This window comes from Haemaphysalis longicornis, unplaced genomic scaffold, assembly GCF_048455015.1.
Source record: "Haemaphysalis longicornis isolate Haplotype H1 unplaced genomic scaffold, Haemaphysalis longicornis Haplotype H1 scaffold_2, whole genome shotgun sequence".
Taxonomy (NCBI): Eukaryota; Metazoa; Arthropoda; class Arachnida; order Ixodida; family Ixodidae; genus Haemaphysalis; species Haemaphysalis longicornis.
The window spans coordinates 163,214,487-163,232,840 of record NW_027526295.1 but is presented as its reverse complement, the minus strand read 5'-3'; the positions used below and the strand labels follow the sequence as shown (position 1 = coordinate 163,232,840).

At 47.0% G+C, this 18,354-nt stretch overlaps 1 protein-coding gene across 1 annotated transcript in view; it reads right to left on the bottom strand.

The window, feature by feature from the left end:
* LOC144169418 (WASP homolog-associated protein with actin, membranes and microtubules-like) overlaps window positions 1–18,218 on the bottom strand; it is a 45,040-nt gene extending 26,822 nt beyond the window's left edge. Inside the window, exons 1-6 of the mRNA XM_077698550.1 lie at window positions 17,936–18,218; window positions 9,432–9,927; window positions 6,049–6,225; window positions 4,929–5,136; window positions 3,298–3,470; window positions 526–685 (exon numbers count right to left, since the gene is read on the bottom strand). Of these exons, the coding sequence (XP_077554676.1) occupies window positions 526–685; window positions 3,298–3,470; window positions 4,929–5,136; window positions 6,049–6,225; window positions 9,432–9,923 (1,210 nt within the window). The 5' untranslated portion in view covers window positions 9,924–9,927; window positions 17,936–18,218. The remainder of the gene's footprint in view (window positions 1–525; window positions 686–3,297; window positions 3,471–4,928; window positions 5,137–6,048; window positions 6,226–9,431; window positions 9,928–17,935) is intronic.
* Window positions 18,219–18,354: the final 136 nt, after the last annotated feature.

Sequence of the window (18,354 nt, the reverse complement as noted above, 5' to 3'; positions counted from 1 at the left end):
TAAGAATCCAGTTGTCATGCCAAGCCCAAGCCAAAAAGGATGTATTCCCATGAACCCCCATGACGACATGGCTTAGGAGGCGCAGTTTCCTCTCTAGTATACTTACTAAGAAACTCTATGGCTTAGGGGTGCCGTGACCGTCGGCACCCAGAGGCAAGTGACGCTGTACTTACACTATTCTAATGCATCCCCAACAGTGAGGTATACCCGATTTTGATTGTTAGAAAAAAAAATCTTTAACAATGTCCATAAAAATTGGTGTGTCCAGATGTCAGTCATCGACAGCATCAGAAGAAGCCTCCCGTCACAAACTCAAAGACACGTCTTCATTTGATCTACGGAACCGGAAATTTTCACGATTAGAAAAGAAGTTGGTGTCGCCAGTGGAAAGCTTTCCTCTTCCAAGCTAATCGAGGCAAAGGACATCCAGGCGTATCAAGAACGAGCACCACACGCAAACCGAAGCTACCGCTTGGCTCCTGCAACATGCTGTCAACAGAGTCTGCAACAGGGGTACTCCCTCACCTTGCCAGGCGCGGTCGAGGATGTCCCTCTGGCGGCGCAGCATGTCCTCCTCCTCCTTGAGCATCTCGAGGCTGACGTCGTAGATGCCCAGCTGGGAGCGGTACACCTCCTCCTCCATCTCCTGCAGGCTGCACTGGCCACGCAGGGCCTGCTGCTCCAGCTGCACAGGGCATATTACAGGTAAGGGGGGGGGCAGGGGACGGGCATGTACTCACTAGCACTAGTAGTAGTGCACCAGTCACTCACAGACAGTGCTTCACTGCAGAATGTTTTACAGCGTGCGCAAACAGCCTGTCAGAGGGCTCAACTAGTCAGGGTGGATGACAAAAATAATTCCCTTCCTCCACACAGGGTTGCATGCACATGGCAGCCATGTTGAAAATTTATATTGCCTTATTTTCGCATATAAATCATGCACACAAAGTACCGTAAAAACCCGCGTATAATACGAACCCGCGTATAATACGAGGTGTAATTCGGGGACATCAAAATCAGAAAAAAAGTTTTCAACCGCATATAATGCGAGGTAAAGAGCACATAAAACATTTATTTGCACTGCAGTTACCGTTCAGTCTTTGTCAGTTTTCGCTGGCACCGTCTCCCGACGTCCGTTTAGTCATCGTCAGGGTCGCTGCCGCTGTCTGCTGAAGTCGCCTTGTCGGAAATGTCTTCCCACAGAAAGTGGTCCTCAGTGCTATCAAGGGCGTTCGAGATGCCGCATTTCTTAAAAGAGCGACTCACGAGCTCCTCTGGAATGCTGGCCCACGCATCCGCGATCCAGCCACAAAGCACCGCTGGAGAAACCCGCGTCAGCCATACGGTAGCTGTCACTTACGGGTATCCTGTCCTCATCCACTCTTGGTAGCAGGACCCGATGCAGTCTTTGAGAGGCTTGTTGATGCAAATGTCTAGCGGTTGCAGCTGCTGGGATGTCATTCCTCCTGGCATGACAATGAGTTCGGTGCGGGGTTCGTGCAACAACTTCTTCACGTAATCGGCCAGGTGGCAGCGAAAGGCGTCCAACACGAGCACTGACGGGAATCCCCAACAGTGCTCCAGACCGCCGACACCACACAAACTTTATCCAGTCAAGCACCAGTTGCTTTCTCCACCCACGAATGCTGCCTTCGGTAACGCCGAACTGCCGTCCTGCAGCGCAATTTCTGATGGTCTCGGCACATAAAATAACTTTTCTTTTAATTGCAGCCGAATACTGTTTTAGTGCATCCGACATCTTGATAGACTTGCGGTGAACGTGCCGAGATCCTTCGCGTAGTCAAAACAATCAAAATGGCGCCGGCTGAGAGAAGCAGCAGCCAGCTAACGCCACAGCCAGATGGCGCTCCCTCCGCTGAAACCGAAAGTGCAAATTCTCGGGGGAAAACTTTGGGATCCACATATAATACGAGGCACAAATTTAACAGAGTAAAATTTGGAAAAAAACCTCGTATTATACGCGGGTTTTTATTTTTACGGTATACTTTCAAACTACTTTTTTTCTACAAGAAAAAGCTTTGTTTGTCCAAAATATAATTCCTGGTTAAGAAAACCAATCAAAGTTTCGGTTACAACTTTTGCCACAGGAGCTAGGGACGACCCTGCGTTTTACGAGCGGTAGCTAGCTGCCTTCATCATGCGGCTACCACTATGACGAGACAACCGACGTACACAAATGTCAGTGAAATAGTTTTTTACATTCAGAGCAATCGCTCTCATAAATTTTTAAACCCATTAGTACTTCCTTGAAGGCACAAACACGAAATGAGTGCATATGTGAAGTGCTTCGTGGGGTTCTGTACATTCCTTGCGAGATCCTGACCTCTGCCTACCAGTGGCTCCTGACAAGATGACACTAGAAGCGCACGCCACTTCAATACAAGTAAAATAGGAAAGGTCAGAAGCAAACAGAAGCAAGTTGCATGATGATCAGCTCTTTATATTGCCGTTGGAACATTCTGCTTGCACACCGCAAATGCTGAAGCCAGCAAATATTTCGAGGGGGGGGGGGGGGGGGATCAGACCCTTCCCCCCTAATCACCCCCTGGTTATGGCCATGCCTGATAACAAAAAAAAATAAAAATAAAATAGCAGTGGCATAGCTCGGCTATGCCAGGATATACATAGCGTGAGCTAAGGTTCAGCTTGTTATTCTTAGGTTTCCTGGTTGTCTAGGATTAGCCGATTATCCTGCTTACTGCTGCTAAAACAATTTCCAATCCAAATCCAATCCAATCCAATCGCGGCGGCGCCGCCGGTCTAGCCACTGTAGCTCCGGCGCGCCAGCTGTGCGCCGTGAGACGTCACTGCTCCTCGCGCATGCGCAGCACGGCTCTCCAGGAGCCACGTTAAACTGCTCAACCTTGGCCAGTGTAGCTTACGCTACAAAAATATTTGCACACTTTTTCACATGTGGAAATCACGTGCCTATTAGAAGCAGGGCTTGTTCTTTTTTTTTTTTTCTTTTTGTTAAGGTACGGTAATTGAGTACCCATTAGAATAGGGTGCATTATACTCAGGTAAATATAGTATTCTGTTTTATTTGCACTAGATGATACAGCGAGGGGATAGAATTACACAGACGCACGCTCTTTTGCTGCTAATTCTACAATGCACACTGTAATATATTCAGAGGAAAAAAAAAACATTCTATTCCAATTTGGAATTCACAACATGTGAAAAAATGTTGACATTTTCGGAACATTTTTTTTTAACCGGGGAAAAATAAAAAAAAGAAAAGCACTCAGAACGTTCGCGTCAACAACCGCCGCTTACCATCTGCGTTATCTTTCCGTGCTGTAGCTCCTTGGTGCTCTTGATGGCTCCCAGCAGCTTGAGTCGCTCCTGGCAGACAAAGACCTCCAGCTTCTGAAGGCGTGCCATGGCGTGCAACTCAAACGTGGAGCGGCCAAACTTGGTCTGGTCTTCCAGCATCCGGTCTCTCTGACCTGCAGAGCAAGCACCCTCCGGTGATTGGCTCGCACGAACAAAAAGTAGAGCTTAATACTCAATAAAGAAAATTGCAAGCCCCCAGTGTGTGCGTGTGTGTGTGCATGCAAAAGAGAGACAGAAGAATCAAATTCGATGTTTAGAGTGAAAGCAGCTGAAAAATTTCAATACGAACAGACAAAATCTCAGTATTATTTCACACATGCGATTTGGTCGATAAGCGCAAAAACGATTAATACTGCAATAATTGCTCAGATACAGTAAAACCCACTTATAATGATCCCACTTATAACGACATATCGGCTACAATGACAGGATTTTCTCAAATTACAAATCAGAGGTCCTCCCCATTGAAACTGAATCTACATTTATATAACGACCGCATTTCATGGCTGCTTACTGTGACTATGAGCACTCATAGGCGTCTTTGTGGGAAAAACAAAACAAAAAAAAGCGCATGGGAGATAGAAAACGGCATCAACAGCGTGCTTTCAGGTCTCAGGAGTGCCGCACACGTGCTCATTTCGTCCACGCTGGCTTTCAAAACGCGCTCCCCTGGCGTGCGCGCGATTGATCAGCTTCACTGTAAGGCGACGAAGACATTCCTGCCCCACAGCCTATAAGGTGCTGCGGGGCAGGAATGTACTATAAGATACTACCAAGGTGCTGGACTACATTGCACCTAGGTCTGACTATCCGAGGAGCACGCTGACCACTTGGACAGCCTGGAAAGGACTGCTGTGTGCACTACAGTGGGAAAGCAAGCAATCATCACTTCATCTCTGCAATAAAAAGGTAGCACACCTCATTATTTGTCTTTCTCCTTACTTTAGGTAAGTCCAGATATCACGAGATACTAATGTGACCGCTTTCTGCAGAACTATTGCATTCGTTAAAAGTGGGTTTGACTGTATAAGCCTACATACTCACTTCATTGAACCTACAATCGGAAGAAAGTTATTGTGACCTTCAACTAGGGCTTGCATGTACCATACTAACTCTTATAAAGACACCTTTTTTCAGAAAAGCAATGCCCTCTTAGGGGGTGTTTACTGTACAGGGTCAGTTGTCGCACAGTTATTTTCTCTTCCAGCACACCCTTCCCACGATACTGTCCTAGTGTAGCTTATTCGATATATTCTCCGCAAACCTCACATGCACCCCTTGTATAGGAACCACACAGACGATACAGTTAGTGCTAATGCACAGCTATACTTCCTTACACAGGTGCCATTGTAACTCCTTCCCGATGGATCACTGTAAACGTTCATTCGTCCGTGTTCATTTGCCTGCAACAAGCATCTCCTCCGCTGCTCCCCACACAAGGTGTCGCTCCCTCCACTGTATGACATCCCCCTGCGACAGCCAGGGCACCCCTTGCCGGGCCACTCCTGGATTGTGAAAGGTCACAGGCAAGTGCACGTCTCTCCGTGCCCTCTGACCCAATAGTGCCTGACCTGCGACTAGTTCGACGGTGCGGCGGTAGTACTCCTGGTAGAGGTGCTGGGTGGCCTCGTTGGCCGACTGGGCCCGGCCCTCCCACTCTTCCAACTCCCGCGACGCCTCCGACCGCACCCGGGGCCCCAGGCGGGCATCGTCAGCACGCAGGCGGGACGCGCGGCTGCGGTCAGCCGCCAGTTCCCGAAGCTCCAGGAAGGGCCCCAGCTGGGAGAAGCAGGGGTACGCGATCCTCAACGCGCACGGCCCACCACTTACAAGGCAAAACTCCTCCGTAGCAATGCCTTCAACAGGAATTGTCTTGTACACATTCTATGATTACATCCCTATCCCATGGACGAGCTGTTACTGAGTTTCTTTAATCAGGCCTAGAGGGGAACCTGGCACTAGCATCTATGCCAAGCAGCTCTGCGCCGACAAGGAAATCGCGGATAGTGAATAGCTCAGCATTGGCATGGCCAGAAACAGCTCTACAGGCACATAATTACAGGCACATAATGCACCGATAATCACCGTTTCTTTTGAGGGAAACCAAAGTGAATTATATCTTATTTCTGACTGCATTGTAGCTTAATTCATGCGATCCCTTATTTTGCAATTTTGAAGAAGTCTTGAGCCTGAGTTATCCTTAATGCTTGAAGAAAAGAAAGCAGCATGCATTCTTGGCAACCGCGTTACAAACCACCCCAGTGAAGCAAGCCACACTAGTTCATAATGCAGTTTGATGCAACCCAGGTCTTCAAAACCTGCATTTTCCTCTTTTCCGTGGTACATGTTGACTTTGTGTTCATTCAGCCACCGTTTTAGTGCTTGTTAATTAAGCGTGATTGCAATCCCTAAAAATACCGCATTGTGGGCATGCAAGTGTGTCGTCACTGCTAACAATCACAAATCGGCAAGGGAAAGAAGGGCCCTTTCAAACACACTTGTGAGGAATTCATGCAAATTGGTCGAAAATACTCAGAACTTGGCCTTCGCAGTCTAAACTTCCTTCTGGAAAGGCAATTAATTACACACCGCTCACTGCGGCGCCCTCTTCAAGGAGGTAGGCCTCATCATCAGCCAGGTAGGAGCTCATTTACCTTGCTCCCTAACACGAACCTTGGAGCCAACCCTTACCTGGAAGTTGTACAGCTCAGCCAGGGCGATGGAGACATTGGCCACCACCTGGTCCTCCAGCGCGTACACCGTGGACAGCTCAAGCATCGTCTCAGAGCGCGACCGCAGGGACAGCAGCTCACCCAGGTCCCCATAGGCCCGGTCTAGGGTGCGCTCCAAGCCACGTAGCCTTAGCTCCTGCATTTGGCCATGTACAAGAGACCAGAAGACAGCTCTGTTTGAAGTTTGAAAAGGTCAGAGTAAAGTATACAAGGAGAGGGCAAGAGGAGTAAATCCACACAAGTGAACAGCTAAAGTTTTCGCAGACCTAGACAACTAAAACGTACCCAAGCAGTGGCCAAGAAAGACAACAAGGCTAACGATGAAATATGTAAAGAACAGTGAAAAACCAAAGACAACTGAGGTATCAAAAAAAGAAGCAAGACAAAAACAAATAAATGGAGGGAAGGAATGAAATCGAAAGTGTGGTCAGTGATAAACAGGGCAGAAAATTCTGACATCAGGAAGGGAAACCTTTATGACAATTATAAAAGCAGCACTATGTGTCTTGAGGCTACAGCAGCTTGCTTGTGAACAAGAGCTTTGCCGGGAAGCATACACAAAATGACGGAGCATGCGAGGTTTGCAGGAAGGAAAGAGAAACGAATCGGCACACTGTGCTGAAATGTGATTGTATCCATCTAAATCTATATGTGGGTAATATACGGCTTCCCAAAGCCCCAGGGTTTAAAGTTAGTATAAAGAAATTAAACTTCAAGGCTGCAGAGGTGATTAAAGGAAGATTAGAATGCTGGTTGCAAGAAGAATACAGATGGGACACAGCCTAGGACTGCTACTACCTATAACAAGCAAAATTTAATTTTCTCATGCTGTTAGTAGCAGCGCAAGAATTAAACATAGATGGATTGAGATGACACACGTCGTCACCCCAATAAAAAGGGGATACTACCAACAATCAATCAATCAATCGATTGAAACCCTGCGTTGGCCAGGAAATTCACTAACATTATAGGCAATAAGGTATTCCAGCCACCATCATGTTGACAAAGCAGGCAGGTCTTACTATACTGAGCAACACAAATTTTCTGTATTACTGTTGCCTTAAGCTTGATTGCAAGACAAAGCAAAAGAGGGTGACACTGTCCTTACTTTGTTATGCTTCAACAGCTATTCAAACCCCCTTCACTAAATATAAACATTTGTTACTGTACTGGCACTGTATTCTCTTTGCTGCATTATTTCTTTTTCTCACAGCCTGGGTTGCAAAGCATCCTTCGATGTGACTTTTGTGGTACCTCTGGTCCTTCACACAATTCTTTCCCAGGCGACCGCATAGCAAGGACACCACTAGATTAAGTCAAGCGCTGCTACCTTTGGAGCTATCCAGATGAGAGCAAAAGCTTCATACCATACCATCCAAGAGTGAACTTGGAGCCAGGGATTCATTAAGTGGACCATTGGGCCGCGATGCAACCAAACCTCAGACCAAAAGTATAGTAGTGTAAGGCATAGCCGCAGAGTGTTGCATGCAGGACAGCAAGAATTTCATGGCCTTTGTTATTCAAACAAGTTAGGATTACAAAGTGAGGCAGCACAAAATGAACACCATAGTGGGGTGCTTAATATGCAGTACAGTGGAACCCCACCAACACATCCCCCGGACTTACGATGACCCACCGCGGTCCCGGCAAACGCCCCTTAGAAATCATGCATTAAAAACCCCGATGATATGACACTCGGGAGCACGCGGTCCGCTTCATACGACGGACCCTGGGGCGGATAAACCAGAGTTTTTTCCATAGTTTACACCGCCTCGCCGCCTCGTCCTGACCTTCTTTATTCTTAAGAAGGTCGCTGTTTGACGCTGCTTGATGTGCAAAGATTTACAGGCAGGCCAGACCACTTGCTGAACAGACGCAAGCAAGCAGGCGGGTACTCGCGCGCAGAAGTTAGCTTACGACTTCCCCACTGGGAGCAGCACGCCAACGGGCCAACCGCGAGAAGTCAAAGTTCAGGTGGTAGGCAGACCATGAATTTGAAGCTCCCTTCGAGCTGCCGACAAATGCAAAAATGCATGACAAAACCCCACCGCGATGACCGAACAGCCGCTTTCCCCGCCCACTTGATCCAAGTTTCGTCCTTTCATGACGCTCTCTCTCCCTATCTCTCCGCTCTCTCCTTATCAGTGTCTTTCAAAGGTGCGTTGTCACTCCACTCCTTTCTTTGCTAGAGTGCCTCGATTCACGCGCGTCCGCCGCAAGGGTGGAGACACGTATATGTTGGCACCAGAATTTCGGGTCACTCGCTGGCCGCCTCAAGCAAGTCACTGTAACAAGACCGTGCTATGATTTTCGCCGCAACATGGTTTACTCGCGAAGTTTGAATCATCTTATCTCTTTCGCGTTTCTGGGTCTTGTGGGAAACGAAAACAGCTATGTGTTAAGCCCTTTAACCCAATAGTGACGCCACGGGACCGTTCCAAGGGTGTCTCCACCACGTATGGCCATGCCGTTTTTTTTCACCTGCAACTTGTACTATCGCTCGTTTCGTTTGGCCTTGGCAGTTTCACACTCGCATTTTTTCTCTCCATTTGCTCGACCCCATCGGCCTTACCTCGCACGCGCCAGGCGCGAGGTTTGCGGGCTATAAGTAGCGCCCGGCGTGTACCGTAGCGCACGGCAATTGCCTGGCGGGCTAGCTCGGACGCCATGGAGGGGAGGGGGCACAACATAGGCGTTGCTTTAATTTTAAATTTCGGATTTCACCTGAAGGTTCGCAAGTCGCGCGAGAACTCGCTAAATATAGTAGTTTAAATAAGTTCTTAGCCCAACTGTCGAGTGAGACCGTCTACTTGGCCGGCACTTACCCGCACCCCGGTCGTACAACACCCGGTCACAAGACGCTTTCTCGTGGTCCCTTGAAAATCGTGTTATCGGGGTTCCACTGTACCACATAGTAAACAAATACTAGTTCAACACGTCTTATAACTGGCTCTGCACACAAAGGATGAACGTATCCGACCCCTAAAATGACATGTAATATGATACAAATGCCAAGCACTCATGCCTTCACTTTTTTTCCCCCGCCTATATCACGAAAGTCCTGCTACCTTGGAAACACTACTACAACAGCATAGCTACATGACACAAAAGGTGTGCATCCTAAGGTGCCAGGAGAAATCACGGCCCCTCGATACGCTCAGGTCAAAGTGCAAACTAGAAGAACCGCCTCACAATTCATACTTCCCCCGACTAGAAACTCCAGCAGCTGCTAACATTACCCCTCCTGCCCTTTTTGCTGGTTGGTGTTTGGACAGCCCTGAGCAGTCGCTAAACAGCCTGCGTATGCTGCCCCACCGCATACTGGCAGCAACTCGCCCTCACCTGAACGTCTTCCTCGTAGTCTGTTAAGTAGTCCTCCTCACCAAAGAGCACCGAGAAGAGCAGTCTCTTGCCTGTAGCATCAAGCGCCTGCCGGAAGTACCCCTCCAGCTCCCGGCACACCCTGTCTTCCATCGATGGCTCCAGCTGCTCCACAGTGCCGTTCTTCCTCGACAGCAGCCCAAAGAAGCCCCGCGACCCTTTGGCCTGCAGCCCGTGCAGCGGGAAAGAGCTCTCCAGTGCGGGGCACATGAGCAGCAGCTGTCGATGGACGTCACGTAGAGCCTCGGCCGTGAGAAGGATTGCGCGTGCCGTGCAGTTATCCTTGTCGCAGGCGCGCCGCTCATCCTCAGTGTAGGTGACTGCAAACTGGCCCTCGACACGGTTGAAGGCGACGTTGAACCGCGACGAGCTGTGCACGGGCACGTCCACCGGATCGAAAAGGTTCTCCCGGATGGCCACCCAGCCATCGAGGCTGTCCTGCCGCTCACCCATGATTCTGCATTTGACGCACAATAACATGCTGAAGTGCATTTGCTATGGAATCATGACCCTGAGCCACTCTACTGTGCATGCAACAAAATGAAATACCAGTTAAAACGTATCATTGCTCTTCAGCTCGTTCAGACTGAAACAGTCACAACTTTTTAAAGTTTCTTGACATGTGCTGTCTGTGTCAACATAAATTTGGAGGTACCCTTTGCTGAGGAGGAGGGCGGAGGTGAGCACACCACACGCTGTACACTTGACAGCACTAATTTCGAAAAGCTCAAGGAAAAGCAAGGGTGGCCATTGCACACCTCTGCCCGACCCCTGGATCTGTCGCTGCGCGTGCAGTTATGTGTACACCCACTGCTGTGTCATAACATCAATCCATTTCCTCTGTGAAACATTTACTCATGTACAGTTGAGCCTTGACATAATGCATCCCAATTTAACAAAATTCACAATGTAACAGGATTATTCTTCAGGTTTTTTTTTCTTCCAGATCTTTTCCAAATTGAAAACCATGTACTTTTCTCCCCACTGTAGCAAAATAATTTTTCACTGCACTTTCACTTTAATAACAAAGCTCTCGGGCGTTGCATGCAAGTACCACGAGTCTTCTTGACACGCAGAAGGAAATAACACAATCCTAGGTAGACCACCATCCACGTGCGTCCTTTTACGTGAAAACACTGCTGGCCAATGAGAAATTCGAGCAGACCATTTTACTGCACTATCTGTCACGAACATACGGACGTCAAACTGGGTGCACTCCTTTCATCTCAGCATAAACGCAAGAATACTCCGGAAGCTCCGAAACACACCGCCGGCAAGAAGATAAGCTTACAAGCACTTAGGTGAGGATAAAAGACAACTTGCAACGTTGCATGCATACCGCTGTCAGTGTCTGCCAAAAGCACACCAGTCACAAATAGCACGTTAATAGTGTACACCGTGAAAGTAAGGACTGATGCTTGCACCAAAAAAAAAAAAAAAAAAAAGGAATGCGCTTCACCCTTTCTGGTCAATTGCCATGCCCTGCCCGAAAACAACAACACAGCCGTAGCAGTCCGCCGTCGAGTTCCGCCCGACTTGGGTATTCAAGGTTAAATTTCGCGTTTTTTCTCAGTGTGATGTGCTCGCATTCTTTGTATACATAATGCGCCATCTCTTAAGGGATAAGTGAACTTTTTTTGTTAAAGTTTACTTCTTTTTGCACAAGGGTGCAGCACAATGTTCACCACACGCCTTCTAGATCCCACAGTGTTTTCATGTGCATGCTGTTCACCGAGAAACACAGCCGCTCTCTCATTGTGGGTGTATTACGGTGGTCAGGGCCTTACCCAGAAATTTTTTTCCGGGGGGGGGGGGTTGTGAATTTTGGGAAGGGGGTAGTTTTGCTGAAAGCAACAGTAAGTATTGTTTACGTGCTGCCTGGAAAAGATTTCGGGAGGGGTTCGAACCCCCTAACCCCCCCTCTGGGTACGGGCCTGACGGTGGTGCACTTAATGAAAGCGATAACGACGTCAGTGAGGTAGAGAACTACGTGCCTCCATTACATGTGCTTTTTGTAGCGATAGAAATACAAAAGGAGGCAAGAGGGAAACTGTGTTTTTATACCTTATACAAATTAAAAGCACTAGGCCCGGCCCACTCTACAGCTTGGCTGCTCTAAACGCTTCATGCCAATTCAGTATTTGACCTTATGCTCCTGATATGTAGAAGAACAACTGATGATTTTGACGGCAGTGGTATTGCTAGGATTTCTTGAGGCATTTCACTTATGCGTTACTGAGAACCACGAGAGAGAGAGAGAGAGAGAGAGAGAGAGAGAGAGAGAGAGAGAGAGAGAGAGAGAGAGAGAGAGAGAGAGAGAGAGAGAGAGAGAGAGAGAGAGAGAGAGAGAGCAAAAGTTAATTGAAAGGGGAATCAAGAGGTTGGCCTGAGAAACTGATCTTGGCCCTGCTACTTCATGTTGGGGCGAGGGTATGGTTGGACAAAAAAGAGAAAGGAATGAACATGGAAGGTATCAGAAATAGCAGTGAAATCGACCAATTAACTAAGTACATGCAATGAGGCCAATGAACATCTCACATGCAACGGGGTGCCAAACCAGATTGCACACAAAATAATGTCGAACTTTTCCGTGCTGGACACAAATTTATACGAATCATTTAGGTAGACAGCAAATTTTTAACATTCCTCCCCCCCCCACACCCTCATCTCCCCCTCTTTAAAAATCAGGATATGATGTATGCCTGGGTACAACAGTAAACATGTACGTCTCGAAATTCCCCAACGTCAACTTTCTTCCACTTGATATCCCCTCTATGACAGTGCAATAGCTAGAGCTAATTGTTTATTCGATCTGGTTCATTCCCCTAGTACATACTTTCTTGGGGAGGAGGATTTTGTATTGCCACAGAATGTGACATATTCCCGACTCCAGGCAGAGAAAAATTTGTGCCTATGTATGTGCCTATATGTACACCCGGCGTCAAAATAAGCCGGGGCACGCGAGCGTGCGGCTAAATGCATTTACGCAACATCTGACGTTGCACTTCTGGTGTCGAGACATCGATGTGCGCATGCGCGTCCAACCACGCTTGCTAGCCTGTCTTTTACTTTGCTTCAAACGGTAGCACTGATCACATTCAGAGCTTGGCGCCAGGGGTCACTTTCTTTGCTCAACATGTCTTGCTCGTACATACTTCAGCGGCCGAGGGTGACAGTGAAGATGTGTTGCTCGCGCTGCTTTGCTATGACAGATAACTAATCTTGCCGTCTCGCGGTGACAAAATTGTGTCCCACATATGTTCTCCCACTTCGGTATTTCTAACAGCGACGCTGTTCTTGGGCTGGGCTTGACTACAGCCTGTCCTTGTATCGTTTTACGCTCCCTCCACAGTTCCCAGCAAAGCGTTTGTGTTTACAGGTAAAGCCGACTTTATGAAGATCGGCGAAAGCTTGGTCTTTGTAAGCTGGCCTTCCGACACTGCCTGTTGCGCAGCGAAGCATAGAAATCTACGGAAGGAGTATGATTAAAGAAAACGGCTTTAACTCATGTGTTATTAAATGTATCCAAAAACAAGTTCTATGAAACTATGCTGATAGGACGATTATGTCGCTATGCCGAGATTCATTTACTTATCGTTATTAGGTATTGAAGTTGTAAACATTGGAGAATTAGTTTGTTGTCATTATAACGCAATCTACGGAGAGAGATTGCCACGTATTGGAGAAAACGGTCGTAACTGCGGCTCCGCGCTGTTTCAGTAGATATCAATCACAATCAGTGGAACGAGTTTTAATATTTTTTTCGTAAAACATGCAATTGGTTGTTAACTAAGAATGAGCATACAAACAGAATACGAACTGAAGCAAGAAATAATCTATTTTATGAAGGTGTGATGAGACTTCACCTTGCACACGTTCTGAAACAATTAAAGAAGGGGGAACGGGAGAAGAGTTCGGCGTGGTCCTGGGTTTGACAAAAAATTAACAAAAAATTCAGTGCCCTTCCACTCTGTGAAGAAGGATGACCATCAAAGCTGCGGCGCCGAGCCTCAACGTGATGTTTGACTGGGTTCAAGGGGTGCACGAAGCAAAACACGTTTGTAATTTGCGATTCAGCATAGTTCCTGGTTAATTGACTGAATGAACTTTTGATTAACTAGAGTATTCTCCCGGTGGACAAACATGGGGCTGTCCGTTTACCTCCCGTAGAATCCTATATGTACTGACAGTGGACGAGAATTACACGATATTTACAATTTCACTGTGAACCATGCAATTTTGAAAAATATAAAACCCGGCTTTGTGTTAGATTCACCCTAGCGGCTAATTGTAACATAATTTGTTTCGGTATAGTTTCAATGAAACAAGCATTAGAGCCACTTTCTGTGATGGTATTCCCTCCGAAGATTGACTTGATTCACTGTTCAACAGTCGATGTGGGAAAGCCATCTTACAAAGATCAAGCTTACAACGATCCTCTTAATGTCTGCTTCACCTCCTAACACAAATGAATTGCTGGGAAGACATTTTAGGGAACAGCCCTTTGGCGCCCTTCTCTGGGCTCAGCCGTGTCGGCGTCTTCATGACCGAGCGAACGATGGGAAGATCGACGAGTGAAGGAGAGCAAAGGGAGAGACTGTCGCGAAATTGGGAGGGGAGTAGGTTCGCCATGGTGGCACGAGCCAGCGCTCTCCGAACGTGTGCGGTGGTGGGGGAAGGGAAGGGGCAGTATGCTGTGCCCGCACGAGGCGCTCGACGCTTGGAGAAAACGTGAGGAGGGCGTTCACACGACAATGATGTGCGTTCGCTTAATGCTATGTTCAGACTAAATACGTAACAGTCGTATCGTGCGCTATGGACGTAAAAAAACGCCGTTTTACACAGTTCGGTTGGCTGAGATGTCAAATGACGTCATTACTTAAAGATATTGTGACAATTGCGACAACACTCTGAACCCGACCTAAGACGCAGTTCTTGTCTACATCTTGTCTACATTCGTGTCTACATTGCTCTATTACCGGAGACGATCTGCTGGATCCTAGCCATAGACAGCTTTCCTGTAAAACAGATTGCAGTATTTAAAACTTAGCAGTCCCGTTGCCATGTATCCTTTGTCAGAGCAGTGCAGAGCGAGCAACGCATCTTTACCCTCGCCCTCGGCCGCTGAAGCGTGTGCGAGCAAGAGAGGTTGCCCAAAGAAAGTGGCCCCTGGCACCAAGCGCTGAATGTGACAAGCGTTGCCGTTTGAAGCGAATGAAAAGACAGGCTAGCGAGCATGGTTGGCCGTGCATGCGCACGGGTGTAGGAACAAATGGTCCCGGAACAAACGGTCCCGGAACAAATGGCCCCGGAAATAATGGTCCCGGAACAAATGGTCCCAACTCGAAAATAGGAACAAATTGTCCCGAAACTTATGGTCCCGGAACAAATGGTCCCAGGCGCCTCTTCAGGCAAAATGATTCTATAAAACTCCACGTGGGTTATCTGTTCAAATTTGTTGTATCTTGCTGGAGTGCAGTTTATAATTTCTTTAGTTCTTCATTCTTTTGTTTTCTTTGTTTTTCAGATTCCGTTAAACCGGTTATCTCAGTTTACGCTATTATATCGATTAAACGCGGTATTTCTGCCAACCATGTATTTTTGTGCTAGTGCAGGGCATTGCACGATTGGCCCGCTTGGGGACTTTTTTTTTTGTATTTCCGCCGTTTTTCTTCGGCCTTTTTTATTTTGTCTCCGCGTTTTTTATACATTGAAGACGAATATTGTTATTTATTACTCCTCTCTCTCTTCAGTTATTCGATTTTTGTAATGTATTCATTTTTTCTATTTTCGACTTTTTGGTTTATCAAAACATCGTTATTTCAATTATCTGTCTTGCGACTATATAACCAATGAATGTGCTACGTGCAAACACAGGGGAAAAAAGAAGCCACGTGGGAAACATGCGGCTCCATCCATGATTTACAGAATACGTAAAAGCATGCCTCAGAAAGAAGCAAGCACTTTATGGGTGCGTGCGAAGTGAGTTCTCTGCACCCTCCCTCCCCCTCATAAGTTTTCTCAGTCACCGCAACTATTTCCAGACACAGCCAGACTTAACGCTCCCTTCCCATTTAAGAAGATAGTTTCTGAGTCCGACCTTGTTCCAGGAAGCCGCACCTGTAGCGGGACGCCGCTAGTAAGCGAGATTGATGACAGGCACAGTCTCCAGACATGCGGACGTCTGATCACGAGCATCGGCTGAGCCACTGGTCAAGCCAGGCTGTCGCGACAGTCAGCACCATGGCCAATTTCTTCTAAAGAGGGCAATGAGGGCCACCTCAATCAAAGAAATTTGTTACTGAAGCGAGTGCACTTAGAGCCACTAAATAACAAAATTGTGGCTGCCCGTTATTGTATTCGCTTCAAACGCCGGCCGAGGGCTGCCCAGTACACGCTGATTTTAATTGATGTGCCTGCCACTGGTTTACCTGGTATTTGGAATAACAAAAAAAAAGGCGTGCAAAGAAAGCACGCGAGGACGTACATATGCGATAAAAAAACTGTATACCGCATTTCACTCAAGTAAATTCAGCCTTAGCAAATATATTATATATCAACAGATGCAAAATATATTGTGCACAAATACAAACATATAAACATAAAAACACATTGACCCCCTTCCTTCCCTCATACAGGCGCTCATGCGTAGTGGTGGGACCATTTCTTCCTAGTTTGAAGTTGGGACCATTTGTTCCGGGGCCATTAGTTCCGGGACCATTTGTTCCGGGACCATTTATTCTGCGACCGGCACGCGCACATCGGTGTCTCGACACCAGATGTGCAACGTCAGATGTCGCGGCGATGCATTTTGCCACGCGCTCGCGTGCCCCAGCTTATTTTGACGCCGGGTGTACGTGCCTATATGTATGTTTGTCCCAAAGCCTATCCACCAACTCCCTTCCACTCAATGTAACCTCACCTTTGTGCCGTAGTGGCTAAAAGCAAAATCAGAGAAAATGTATCTACATTTCTGAATTAGAGCGGTCTTATCAGTCATCCCATTCTAGAGCTTTGACAGATTCCCTCAGAAGAGAAACTAATAATGATAGATGAAAAAATTCTCACACAATACTGCTTTATATTGTTTTGAAGGCCAAATAGCATTTTTAGCATCTTTTATAGAAGCTGACAGTACTTACAAAGACAAATTACTTAATTGAGCTCCCAGTTTCAGGGCTTTCTTTGGAGACATTTTGCCCAGCCGTGTATTTCTCTACTCTCACCTGCATTCGTTGGACAATATAGATAATAGTGTAAGGCAAGTAAACAAAACAGTTTCTCCACAGCTATTATTAAAATATGGAGAAGCTCAGCTAAGCGCTGGCAATGAACATAACGTATGCAGGGCACTTTAACACAACCAAGAATTTGTTTTTATCAACAACGATTTTTCACCCCCAACAAAGAGCACAGACCCAAGCTGTCGATCTGTCCTACATAAGCAAGATAAAAGCTATAACTGCTGTTGGCAATGCTCATCAGAACAGGCCCCTTACAACACTCGAAAAACGGGGTCTCCTTTTCAGAGTGTGAATACCATTGTACAGATAACGCTTTTGTGCTTGTATCGATCATCTCTCTAGACGCGATACGAGATGGTGCAGAGATTAATTCATCGGTAAAATGACGCAAGTCCGGTCAGTCGGCTTTCACACGTAGCCTGAATTACTATGAAGCCATATTCATGGAGCACTGTTATCGAGCACGGTCCTAAAAGCGATCAAGGGCGAATCCCTGCGCTGACAATTGTGCTCAACTGCAGACGCGGGCGCGTCATGGTTCCAGAATGCGCGCAACGACGCGTGCCTGCACACAATAAAATAGCAGTAAAAAATTTCGAACGCAGCAAAATAAAAGCTAGCGTGCTACTGCGATGACCTGAGCGTCGCTCCAAAAACCAGTTCTAATATTTGGGAACTTCCTTCACGGCTCTTTTACCATGCGAGCCAGCACACCGCGCGCGTTCGTTTTTGAGTCACGCGCAAGCTGTGACAGATGCAAGCCGCAAGCGCCGCAGACTGTGGCGGTGCCTGCCAACAATAAGGGCTTTTTCCTTCTTTTCTTTCTGTTCATCATATGCGTCCGTAATAAAATAACCGGCAGGAGCTCCCTGTACGAGACACCAACGAAAGCGAAACTGGAGTCTACGTGTTGCCACGACTTGAACGCTTGTCTACAAAGTGAAATTGCAGCAGTCTGTGCTGTTATTTATACTCGGGATCACCTACTGTTCTGTCCATTATGCGCGACGTTTTGAGAGACTTAACGCCGCAAGTTATTTACTTCTGCGTCATTCACTTCGCGGCACTTAACGATATAATTGCAGCCCACGCGTATAACACGCCTACTTCGGAAACTACCGTAACCCGATTAAAATATTCGGTAAATTATTCTACGCAGAGAATACCTGAAACTTGTGGCAAACTAGAAACAGTTATCGCAAAGCAGCACTGTTTACTCACTCTGGCACGAGGGCCTTCTGCTTCACAGGCGGTAGGCAATCGCTCGTGGAAACAAACTAAAAAAGTTTTCGGAAACCATCGCTGCTCCTTCCCGGGGACGCGCCGATCTTCGTTATATTTTCCGCGCTAGCGCGGATGCTTAATACACTCTCTTTTTCACACGGGATTTCATAAAAGGAACTTGTTTACACGGCCTCAAACACCAACAAAGTTTTTTGGGGCCTTCGTCGCCTTCAGTCATCTGGGAGGCAAAGTCCACTTCACAGTCAGGCCTCGCTGATATGTAGACTGGCCGTACGAAGCCTTGTGGCGCTACTAGTCATTTTGCTGCAAAAAAAAAATATCTATCTTTAAGTACACAACCAAAACTGTTAACCGTAATTTTTATTTCTGTTTTATTAAGTCATAATTACTTTGCG